The 12,637-nt window shown below is 39.1% G+C and overlaps 2 protein-coding genes across 4 annotated transcripts in view; one reads left to right on the forward strand and one right to left on the reverse strand.

Moving 5' to 3' along the window:
* Positions 1–1,113, forward strand: part of LOC121516755 (gamma-aminobutyric acid type A receptor subunit pi) — a 29,147-nt gene extending 28,034 nt beyond the window's left edge. The window contains exons 9-10 of the mRNA XM_041798164.1: positions 501–694; positions 781–1,113. Coding sequence (XP_041654098.1) covers positions 501–694; positions 781–1,113 — 527 coding nt within the window. The remainder of the gene's footprint in view (positions 1–500; positions 695–780) is intronic.
* Positions 1,114–1,732: 619 nt separating this feature from the next.
* Positions 1,733–12,637, reverse strand: part of afap1l1a (actin filament associated protein 1-like 1a) — a 48,439-nt gene continuing 37,534 nt past the window's right edge. For 2 of the 3 annotated variants that reach the window (XM_041798303.1, XM_041798305.1), the window contains exons 14-19: positions 12,454–12,526; positions 11,818–11,932; positions 9,101–9,268; positions 6,136–6,314; positions 5,933–6,058; positions 1,733–4,527 (exon numbers count right to left, since the gene is read on the reverse strand). In XM_041798303.1, the coding sequence (XP_041654237.1) occupies positions 4,501–4,527; positions 5,933–6,058; positions 6,136–6,314; positions 9,101–9,268; positions 11,818–11,932; positions 12,454–12,526 (688 nt within the window). In that variant the 3' untranslated portion in view covers positions 1,733–4,500. The remainder of the gene's footprint in view (positions 4,528–5,932; positions 6,059–6,135; positions 6,315–9,100; positions 9,269–11,817; positions 11,933–12,453; positions 12,527–12,637) is intronic. The other variant, XM_041798304.1, reaches the window with a different exon arrangement.

The following is a 12,637-nucleotide window of genomic DNA, read 5'->3' on the forward strand; positions in this document are numbered from 1 at the left end:
CAGTAAGTCAGCAAACCCTGAATCAGTAGTACCCAAGGCTGGTTCCAGCAAGGTTGCTGTGCCTACTATCAAGATTTGTTGGTGTAAAAACTCAACTTATAATTTCTATTAATTTCAACCACAGAGAGTGCTGGGGTAACATTAAAATCAGTAATTTACAGTTCTGACTCTTTAGAAATCTTAGTCATTAAATTCTTCATCACCTGCCACAAAAAATATTTCAGTATGTCACCTAAAGCTCCACACCATAGAAAATACGTAAATGCTTTTTATTGTGAACATACTGAACATAGTTTTTTGGCCTCTGAACAAGCCTGTTCCAACTGACAGGACACCTGTAGGTGATGCTCTAGGATTGCGAATGTCTTCGCTACAGTTTTCTGCTGGCAGATGCTCCAGTAATGGCAGCTAGGGCTCCAGCGACAGCCACAGAATGTGCCTTTTATTTAGTCATGATCCTGTTTTGTAAAAGATAATAACACTCAGCCCTTTTTTTATAGGAGTGACAACAGTCCTTACCATGACCACACTGATGATGGGCGCCCGCACTTCCCTTCCTAATGCCAACTGTTTCATCAAGGCCATAGATGTGTACCTGGGAATCTGCTTCACCTTCATCTTTGGCGCTCTGCTGGAGTACGCCTGCGCCCACTTCTACACCATGCAGAACCACACGGTTGAGGAGCTACACCGGGTGAGGAGAGTTATTACAATTATGGACGAGGGGAACATTTTGAAATGTAATAAAAATGATGGTATTGTAATTTTAATTCTTTTTAGGAGCTTTTAAAGGAGCTCAATGAATCCAAAGGGAATGGCTCCATCCCCATCGTCACCTCCACCCAGCCGAACCAGACCGTGGAGATCAGCTCCACCGCAGAAGAGCCCACGGAGCAGTCGGCCGACAGTGACACGAAAAACATTGAGGTATTAAATGAGAAGACTCCAGAGCAAGGCTGCACCTTGTCTTCAGTGAAGGGTGCATCACGCAGGGCCGCATCTGTCTTCACTGTGGAGAATCCACACAACATCGATCGCCACGCTCGCACTGTATTCCCCACGGCGTTCCTGTTTGTCAATATCCTCTACTGGCTTTACTATCTCTTCCTCTGAGCCCCACTTTCACGCTGCTGCATCGTTAATGTTCACCATCCTGAAGCTGCTCTACCTCCTCATCTGAGACCCAAAACCAGTCACCACTGCCTGGATCTAAACGGATCATAACCGTTTTAATTTCATGAATATAAACGATAGACAGGGCTACAAAGTGCTGAGAAGCAGGTGAATTCAGATTCTGAATTTCTTTGTGTTACAGTGTATGAAAAGCTACGGTTGATTATTATGTACGCAAGCAACAGCTTCTGTCATAACAGCATGTAAAAACAATGATAGGAAGTCTGTATCTTTCTATCTACTTATAATCCCACGCTAAAAATGAGGACGAGTTTTAATCAACAGGCTGCCTGAGCTGCAGCACACTATACTGTGCTGCATTGAAATGCCTTTATTAAGTGACTAAAATGGACTTTTATTTGGTTTTCGCTTCCATCATATTTATTTCTAGAAATTTACTCATTTATTTCACAACATTTCATGTGAAGTTAAAGAATAAATCAATGACTTTGAATGTGTTGAACTTAAATGAGGGAGAAATCCAGTGTTTGTGCATTGTAATAAAGGATTGAAAGTGAAATTTCTGAGAATAAAACATTTTTATTTTTTCCTCTTCCAGGCGAGAGAACAGTAAAGTGCAAAAGTCAACCAAAAGTTCAATGGAAAACTTGTTAAAATGACAGAACATTGCAATCTTGATTAAGAACCATTTGTTAGTTACTTTGGCCCATTTACATGACAATAATTTAATCCAAAACAGGTACCCTTATTCTGTTTTGGCTGTTTGTTTACATAACAACAGCGTTTTGGGTGTCTGAAAAAGGTTTGAAAACAGGTTCTGGAGAGCAAACTTAAACGCCACACCTAGGCGGGTATTTTTGTAAACTGAGGTTTTTCTCTGTGATTTGGCCCTTATTACATGTGCAAACAGGTCACTGAAAATGATGAAGCTTTTAGAAGAACTTCCAAGGTGAAGATTTTTAGAAACTCCATTGAAAGCAGTGCTCCTAAAAGTGTGGGCTGGTAGGTCACTAACCATAGAAATTAAAAAGTGTTTAATTCACATTTTAAATGATCATTAAATACTTGATTAAAAGTTGTATTTTAGTCTCGGAAGTAAAATACGGCCACAAATTTTAACTCATGTCAGCTTTTTGTTTATTTTGTCTGCCGTATAGAACTGATGTTATGGTTTAGCTGGTGTTGGATTAACTGGTGACACACTGTTAACCAGTTCTACTATGCCACTTTTTTCCTGATTTTAAGAATTTATAAGTGTCTAAGGAGATATAAATGCTGCTTGGGAAGAGTTTCTGGACCAGAAAGTAAGTTTTACAGATATAGATATTAGATTATATAAAATGTCACTGTCTTTGCAGACGCCTGATAAAAAAAAAAGAACCTTTTTTCTAAAATTAGGTTTTCTCCGCAATTTTGCCCTTAGTACACATGCAAACGGCATTTTAGGTCTCCGAAAATGATGCACCTTTTAGAAGAACTCCTTGCAGAGTGAAGATTTTTAGAAACTTCATTGAAAAAAAATAAAATGTAACTGTCTTTGCAGATGCCTGATTAAAACAAAATAAATGGCAGTGGGCGATAATTGTTCTTTGGGGCCCCACCTACATTTTCCAATTAATGTTACTGTATCTGAAAGCAAAGCTGTTTATGGATCAGAAAAATGGCAAATAAAAGGTAAATATATGAGTTTCATGTTATGGTTGTACAAAGGTTTTGGTGGGCCCCAGAAAATTTGCAGGTCTCAAACTGGGTTTAAATGTTCTGAAGTTTGGGAAAGGCTGATTTAAAGTGTTTATGTGTGGATAAGGAAAATGAACTACAGAGCTCACTGCACCTTTATACACACTCTGAAGACACTAACCCCGCAGCAAGCGTTTAAGGCTTTATACTAGACCCAGTTTGGGTTTGTGGGACAACTTTTAAGATTGAAAATAAACGTGTTATTGCAGAGGAATGGTGAGGAATCTTTAACGTCAAGTACATCGTTGTTGTCTCAGAGTGAACTCCTTCTTCTGTAAAGGACAGACTACTGCTGACATGGCATAGTCTTTACAGCACCTAACAGAGCATTTTTGTGTTTTCATGTGGATGGAGATGCTTTTGAGATATTTTCTAATGTTTTGAGGTAATACCAATATTGATACTGATATATAAATGCACTTCAGGCCTAAAGCAACAGTCTGTAACATTCAATTTAAAGTTTCAAAAACATGATATAAACATACGGCCAAATCTTACCACCAGTATTTTGGCTGTAATGTTAATAAAGTCCTTTCTGAGAATAAAGCACGTATGAATGGGATTCTCTTTAAAGTCTCCACTATTTTTTGCACATGTGCATTAAGGTTCCAGTCAGCAGACATGCATTAGTCGGTGTTGAAATTTACTCTCTTTGTAGTTTAGGCTCATGCACGTTTTACACCTCACTGCTTTGTAGAAAAGATGTTCACATGGGCGTGTTGTTTCATTACAAAGTCACACCACCAACTACTGGCCTGGCATGTATGATAGGGTTTTTCTGTGGATCCATGTGCACAGTAGTTGTTATCAAAACTTAGTTGTCTTAATGTGGAACATTTCTGAACAATGAAATGAAAAAGATACAATCATTAGTAGATTGTTTCTGTGTAAAAGTGGCCTTAATCATCTCCATCTGGAGTATTTACTGCTTCTGAATGTGTGCTGAAGAGGGTTGAGTATGTATAGGATTTTGTTATTCAGCTGATGTTGTGGCTGTATATGATAGCACCGATTCATCCTGAGAGGAGATACAGGACACTCTCTGCCCTCCATGGCACGTGTACTGCAGCAGAATAATGATGAGAAATGAAACCTTGGACAGTAGGAAAGTATAAAACATACAGGACAGTAGTCATGGCTCTCTATGTACAGGCAGAAAATATCTAATATAAAGGCACGTCATGGCTCTCACTGTGTATCCTCTTATTGTCCAGTACATCACATTTCCCAGACCTTAAACAATAAACATTTAACCCACACATTGTTGCATTCCAACACAGAAGCATATAAATGACTTAACAATGCTTTCAATACACTTTCCTTGCTTCTTTCTTTCACAAACTCTGCTTCTTTTAGTCTTTTCAGACTGCCACATTTTAATCTTTGTCAACAAAGACATAACAATTACTAAGAAATGGACAGAGAGCACTTTGATTCTTTGTTTCTTAGAGAAGCTAGAGAATTTAGTGGCATGTACCTCCATCTAGTGGCCAGTTACTTTCATTACACTTTCTTTCTCCAAGCTATGGGGTGTAGAGGGGCTTCTCCTTAAGAGGACTGAGGGTCACTAAAGTCTGCTCCTGATTTCCATTCATTCATTCTTTCAGTCCTTCCATGATTACACTCCTAGGTTCCTTTCTTTGACTCCCACTCCTGTGGAAAGAAAAAACACACATCAGGGATTTAGATTAGATTTAGATGTAACTGCAGACAAATTAAATGTGTCTGCAGTGACCTTGAAGGACATACTAGCACTAATACTAACACATATTACAAGACAGTCGGTCTTATAAACATTTGTAGATGTTAGTATTAATATATACCACTAGGACTGTTACACATAAATCCAGATTTAAAAATTGAACCAGCACAGAGTGAGTCAGAGTGCAGACAGGTTCGTTCAGATAAAGCTTCTGTAAGGCAAAATCATGGTATCTAAAGAGCAGCTGTAAAAAAAATCCTCTCATGAGAAGCAAACAGGTATTTGAAGCTGCTGGTTCCTCTAGAGTCCCCAGAACCTCTCCATGCAGGATCCTCCAGAGGCTTGCTGATGTGCTTAAGCTGTATTTCAGCCACCCTTAACCAATGCCCACAAAGAGAAACAATTGCAGTGGGCTCTGAAATATATGAAGACTAATTTTAACCAGATATATTCACTGATGAACGCCATGCGACTCTGGATGGTCCAGATGGATGGACTCCTGGATGGTCGGTGGATGGGCACCATGTCCCAACAAGGCTGAAATGTCAGCAAGGAGGTGGTGGAGTGATTTTTTTGGGCTGGAATCAAAGAAATGAGTTGGTAGGCCCCTTTAAAATGCCTGAAGGTGTCAAAATGACCTCAGCAAACTACGTGGAATTCCTCACTGCCCATTTCCTGCCATGGTATAAATAGAACTGTGTCTTCTGGAGTAAAACCATTTTCATGGAAGACATTCCACCATCCGATGCTGCAAAAAAATCCCACTGAGGCCTTGAGTGCTGTGGGCATAAAGGGAGAAATAATAATTTCGTGGCCGCCATCATCCCCTGACCTCAACCCTATTGTGAACCTGTGGGTCATCCTTAAAAGGAAGCTCTTTGAGGGTGGACGACAGCAGCTCTGGCATCCTCAAAAGAAATACAGCTTTTAAACTATACATGGACTTACAAGTTCAATGGATGAGAGAGTTGTTGAGGTGATATTAAAGAAGGGCTCATATGTTAATATGTAACTTAATCTGGTAAGATATTTTTGATTAAAATAGCTTTGATTTGAGGAAATTACCTCCTAATGCAAAACCTAATGTGAAACTATTGAGTGTTTGAAACTCTGTTTTGCATAATTATTTGGAACACTGCATTTTAAGTTATTTTGGAAATAATACCATTGTCATCACTGTTAACTTTGTCAAAACCACATAGAGTATTCTAGTCCCCAGATACCTGTAACCATCTCTAATTGGTATCAGAACTTAAAATGGCTAGATCAGGGCATCACTAACTACGCTAAGCCATGTGAAGCCTGACAGAAATTTGTCCACAAGTTTAGGAGGAGGAATTCTTCAGCATGAGTTACCTTTGCCTTCTGCATGACAGTTCCTGCAGAGGAGGCATACACAGATGGAGGTCTCCTTCTCATCTCTGAGGCACAGTTCACTGGTAAAGACTCGCTGTAGATATTCTGCTTCTTCTTGCTGGAGCTCTACACAAAGAGAAATACAATGTTTGATAATGTGTAAGCATGTTTTTCTGCGCCTTTCTACAAATACTATTACATACCTTCACAGGGGGTTTAGCCTCAACAGGAGCACCGAGTGCTCCACCCGCGAGGCTCTTCTTGAGGTTTTCTTTGACCTGGGTAAGCCGCAGCTCCAAGTCAACCCTCTCTGCTTCTTTGGCTTTACAGGCTTCTTCCAGCAGGGAGACACGCTTGGTGATGACGGCCTTTCTTCGCTCTGCTGCACAGAAACACAAGATACTTTAGTATTCATTATGTATGCAGGAGTCTAAAAACAGTCTCTTATAATGTGCATGTACACAGTTTGGGACACTTCTCATTTGTGTAACGTTCTACAATCACCAACAATTTCGTTGGGTACACCTGTTCAACTGCACATTAATGTAGATATCAGCCAATCACATGGCAGCAAACAATACATTTAGACATTTAGACACAGTCAAGACAATAAGCTAAAGGTTAAACCAAAAGAAAGGGGAAGGAAGGTGATTTACTGATCATATGGTTGTTACTGCAAGATGGGCTGGTCTGAGTGTTTAAAAACTTTACATCTACTGGGATTTTCACACCATCACAACCATCTCCAAGATTTACAGAGAGTGGTGAGAACAAATCCAGATCATGTAGTCTATCCTCAGCTTTAATTATAAGTACGTTGGTCATTAATACTGTTATGCTCAAGTATATCTGAACACTTGCTGCATACAAAGTGAAACTACAGGAAATTAATAAGACCTAGCAGGAATTTTCACAGACATATATTTTTTTTAAATAATAAAAGCAATTAGATGTTTTATTTGTCCCTGTAGGGAAATTCTGTTCTCACATGGAGCCTCAGAGCAGGGTCAGATACAGATCAGGGATATACAACACACACTTGTCATGCAAGCCTTGTGGTTAATGTGCAGACATGTACTTAACCATCAGGAAAAATCATGACCTACTAACTGATACTTTTTGCATTTCCATTTGCTTCCCAGCCTTTATTGAGGTCAGATGTTTAATACTGATGCTCTTTGTTGTCAGTACAGAGTCATTTGATTACAGCAGCTGTGTATGCATACTGGTGGCACAAACACATTTGAAACATGTGGAGAGAAATGAGAAGCAGGTCAGACACCTGTGCTACAGGGAAGTTGTCTTATTGTGCTGTAGGATGTAAGAATAACAAAGTAAAAAAAGAATATGAAGATGCTCTTAGAGCAAAAGAAAGACATTTATGGTTGTACATACCTAATTCTAAAAAAACTGGGTTGCTGTGTAAAAAAAAAAAAAAAACTAAAAACAGAGTTGGTAAATCACATAAAATATATTATCTTACATAAACAACAAATCAGCTATTGAAAGTGAGACAATTTTCCCTTTCATGAAAAATACTAGCTCATTTTGAATTTGACTGCAGCAAGTATAGGGATGGCAACAACAAAAGGCTTGAAAGGTAAGTGGTACTAATAAACAGCTGGGAGAACACTTTGCAACAGGCCAGTAACATGACTGCTTACAGAAGCAGCATTATAAAAGCAGCATTTTAGAGAGGCAGAATCTCTCAGAAGTAAAGTAAATATGGGCAGAGGTTCATGGATTTGTAAAACTGCATTTAAAATGTGTGGACCAATTTCAGAAAAATGTTCCTCAATGTAAAATTGTGAAGACTTTGACTATCCCACCATCTACAGTACATAATATCACCGAAAGATTCTGAGAATCTGGAGAAGTCTTTATGCAAGGGACAGTCAATATCAAATGCTAGTGATCTTCAGGGCCCTCTGGCAGCACTATACTGAAACAGACATGATTCTGGAAATCCTGGAAATTACTCCATGGGGTCAGAAACATCCCAGAAATCACTGTCTGTCAACACTGTTTACTGTGCCACCCACAAATGCAAGTTAAAGCTGTATCATGCAAAGAACACTTATGTGGACACAATCACAAACGCCAAACGCCATCTTCTCTGGGCCAGAGCTGAATTAAAATGGACTGAGGCAAAATGGATAACTGTTCTCTGGTCAGATGGAAATGTGAAATTCTTGTTGGAAACCCCAGAAGCGATGTTCTGCAGACTAAGGAGGAGCGGGACCATCCAGCTAGTTATTGGCGCGTTAGTGCTTAAAGCGGCAGCTTACACATCTGGAAAGGCACACAGAAAAGTACATAGAGCTGAAATCCAGACAGTGTCTCTTTCAGGGAAGGTCTCGCATTAGGGATGCATGATATTGGGATTTTGCTGATATTGGATATGTTGATATTCACAAAATAAATCTAGTCGATACTGATATCACTAACAATATTAAATTGTAGTTCAGACCTAAAACATCAATCCTTGAAAGTTAAAGTTTGAGGATGAGCAAATTAACACATTTCAGTCCTTCAAGTACACTTTAAAGTGTAAGAAATGATGACAAATAAAGAAAAAAACTTCATCTGACGTAGATCTGTTGGTCCAACCTAAAACTTCACTAAGTTATTTGTTTGTACAGCCAATATTTATAGCTTATATAGGCAGGTAAAATATCAGTTGCAAATGTCAGCAGAAATGTTCTTATTTTGCTATACCAATACCATAATGAAAATATCATGCTTCCCTACCTTGCAAAATTCAGCAAGACAATGCTAACCCAGACATTAACAGACTGTCGTTAAAAGAAGAGGAGAAGCTAAACAATAGTAAACATGGCCCAGCCCTATTGTTTAGATGTGTTACTGCTGTCAAATTTAAAATGGGCTAATATTTATCATAAAATGCTAAAATGTCTCAATTTCAACATCTGATATGGTGTTAATGTTCTGTTGTGAATAAAACATGGGTTTATGAGATTTTCAAACCCTTGCATTCTGTTTTTATTTACATTTTACACAGAGCCCTAACTTTTTGAAATTAGGGTTTTATACATGGTAACAACAGCAGCAGCGGAGCTTTCTTTCCATACACTGATTATAATTTACTGCTAGTTAATATTCTGCACCAGTTAGGCTTGACCAGAAATCTGTTTTTTATCCTCTCACCAGAGACCGTCTTCAGCTCTTCCTTCAGCTCTCTCTTCTCCTGTCGCAGGGTCAGCAGCGCATTTCTTATCCCATCCCTCTGTCTTTCCAGCTCCTCTTTCTCATTCAGGTAACGCTTGGCGTCCTCTTCTGCTCGCGTTTTCCCATACCGCCCATACTGGTTGGCATCTGGGTGGAGATGTTACAGAGGGGCAAAGGTGAAGGGCCAAATGTTCGGGGGTTATGGGAAGAACATAACACAACTCACGGTAGTAATTCTCCCTGTCCTTTCTAATATGCCCCAACTGTGAGGAGCACGGTGCTTCCTCTAAAACTTAAAGAGCTGCACATAGATTAGTACATTTATGATTTCAACAGATAATGTTGGAGCCAACACTGATGCAGCATATGCATAAAAACAAACACACACTCCTGCAGAGGGAAAGGTCAGGAGGAAAGACAGCGGATCTAATGCAAGTGTCCAATAAATCTCAGATTACATCCTAAAGCTCTCAGCCCAGGACGGCGCTGCCTCTTTGATGTGCCAGAACTTCCCAGTGACGGCCTGTGAACTAGCTCTGGGGAGAGTGCAGAGACAGCCGACCACACCAATATCACTTTCCTAAACTCAGGACACTCAGGTGTAGAAACATCTCAGTAAAGATCAAGAGAAATAGGAGAAATCATTAGAAACAAGTAATAAATTTCATTTTAAAAGTACTACGGTAACCTTTTTAGATCAAGAAAGATAACTTTGAATTTTTTTTTTTAATTTAAATGAATATTGGTTAATTCAAAAGTAGCATTGATATTTCATCAACTCTCCAAAGTACAAAGATTTGGTAAACTCCTCTAAACATGTGCACACTGCAGCCTGATATCAGAAAAAGCTAAAAACATAAAGGCCAGTGACATGCTGCAGTAAACATCTGAAGTGAACATGGCGTACTTATCTTGGTGATTCAAAGAGTGGTCATATTTGATGCTTTATAATAATTGTCTCTTACTGGGCTATACCAGTTGGTCTCATTATGTTTCCAGTGTATAACTATTAGGGGTGTAACAGTACTGAAAGATTTTGGCTGGTATGTACCTCAGTTTTGAAGTCATGGGTCAGTACGGTAATTAAAGCAAAAAATAAATAACAGAATTTAATAGTTCTTTAAATTATATTAAGTTTTTTTGAAATAAATAGGCTGAATAAATTACATTTAAATCATTAATAATGCTGCAGCCTCCTTCCAAATTTGTCATCAGTGAAATACATTTTTGAATTACTAGGCTATTTTAATTGATATATTGACAAATTTATACCCATTCTTTACACAACTAAAATTTCCCAGCCAACTTGAACACATCAACATACAACTGCAAGTTAGCTTGTTAAGCTAATTAACGTCTATCCTGCTGATTTTAACACGGACTTCAGCACTGGATTACTTTTTTAACCAATGGGACCTACTACAAAGTTTGGGAGAACTTTTTACAGCCTATCTTGGCGGATAAAGAGGTTAGAACTGTGGAAATCTGAGGATAACTTTACCTATGATGCAGCTGCAGACATGATGGAGTCGCCTCTCCCCTTCCTCCAATGGCTGACAGTTACCGCATTTAGAATTAATTTGATTCACAAAACGAGAGCACCATTGTTACAATAAAAAAGATCTTAAATCATGGGAAATTCATAACTGGCTGGTGAGACTTTTTGTTGTTCGTCCTCATTACAGTGACGTTCTTGTTTAAGTGGTGCCTTTTCAAATGTTTTGACTGATCCGCTGGACGACGTGCTGTCAGCGACACACCTGCTGAATAATGTCAGCATTACTGCTGTTGTCTTTGTCCACTGTTGTATTTTACTGGGAAACAACGTGTTCTTAAACAGAATTCTTTTATCTGGGAATATTCAGGCTGTTGCTGTTGTTTGCTGTTGTTGTGTGGTTGCCAGGAAAGTGAGACAGTGGGTTGCGCTCTGGTTTTCCGTCTGTGTAAGGGATTCGTTCCACATACAGTGCTTAACAAATTTATTAGACCATCTGTCATATTTGTCTCAGAGACCATCCAGCGTCATGAAGCGCTTTAATGCGGACTCTTCCATTTTCAGTGAGCTCTTGACGTTTTGCCATTTTGAACAGGAATGAGGAATTTCAAACTGAATTGACCTTTTTACACCCAAATTTGAGCCGGGTCACTGGGCTTCACTGAGAAGTCAGAAATTAATCAAGCATAACATTCGACCACTAAAACTATTTTTTCTGTTCAGGAATGCAAGTAAATAACTATAATTTGACATATTAATCAAATAATAATAATAATATGCTTTACTATTTTTTCAGTTTTTTTGTAAATCAGTAAATTTGGAAATTCATGGATAACAATAATAATTATATTTTAGCATTAAAAATATCATTTTGGTTTATGAGCTTCTACATATTGGTGTATTAACCATTGCAGAAACATAAAAAATGATTTTGGTAATTACCAATTCTGTTAATTTAGGGCAGCTGTGGCATAAACCTTACTTTGGGTGGTGGTCTAATAAATTTGTTAAGCACTGTATATCTGTTTGGAACACGTCTGTACTGTATCAAGAGGCCCGCATCAAAAGGGTACGATACGAATACACATACCTTTACACCCTTAATAACTATTGATTCCAATGAATTCATCTGTATTGTTCACAAAATAGGCTCACCATCTCTTTATACATAATAATGTAAGTTTGGAGTGTCTGAACTTACTTGAGCCTGTTCGTTTGAGTGAGACCAAAGGCTTGATTCTGTCGGAGTCGCTGCTGGAGAAACTTGAGCGCCGCTTCACTTGATTCCCAGACTGTGGCGTGTGGTTTTCCCCTGACTGTTCAGAGCAGAGAGAGAGTGGACATGACAGATGTGCAAAAAGAAGGATGAGGACAGAAAAACTTAAAAAAAAAACATTTTTATATGGAATAAGCAATCTTCAGATTTATTAGTTGGAGACAAGGAAGGTGTGTATGTTTGTGGCTGTAGGCAGTGAGAGGTTTGTGTTTAAGTGCGTGTCATTGAGGTTAAGAGACGTGTTTACTGGCTGTAAAACCACCATGACCTCTTGCCTTCCTGTCACCAGTTGATCGCTTTTTCTTTTTCCTCTTTCTTCCCTCCCTCACACCCACACACTGCTCTTCCTCTGTGCTACAAAAGGCCATCATTGACAGGCGTGTAACAGAGCACTGTCTGTCTGATGACTGATATGGGGTGTCTTATTTCCACAGTGACCATTCTCAGCAGCTGCACACACAGACATGTAGCGTCTAATCTTGTCACATCAAAGTGGAGCATTAAACCAAAGGTTTTACTGAACACAGAATATGTGTGTGAGTCTGAGCGCTTATATCCCACCTGCATGTCTTCATTAGGGACCTCGTCATATGTTCTGGAGTCAGTGGAGGCGCTGCTGGAGGATGTGACCCATCTAGGTTCAGAGAAAGAGAGGAAAGGAAATCTGCATGAGGTCTCACCATCATTTCATTGGTCAGTGGCCTTCCTGTGACCCTGCCCAAATATTCCATCTTCCCCCGCTCTG

Source organism: Cheilinus undulatus, linkage group 10, assembly GCF_018320785.1.
Source record: "Cheilinus undulatus linkage group 10, ASM1832078v1, whole genome shotgun sequence".
NCBI classification, from domain to species: domain Eukaryota; kingdom Metazoa; phylum Chordata; class Actinopteri; order Labriformes; family Labridae; genus Cheilinus; species Cheilinus undulatus.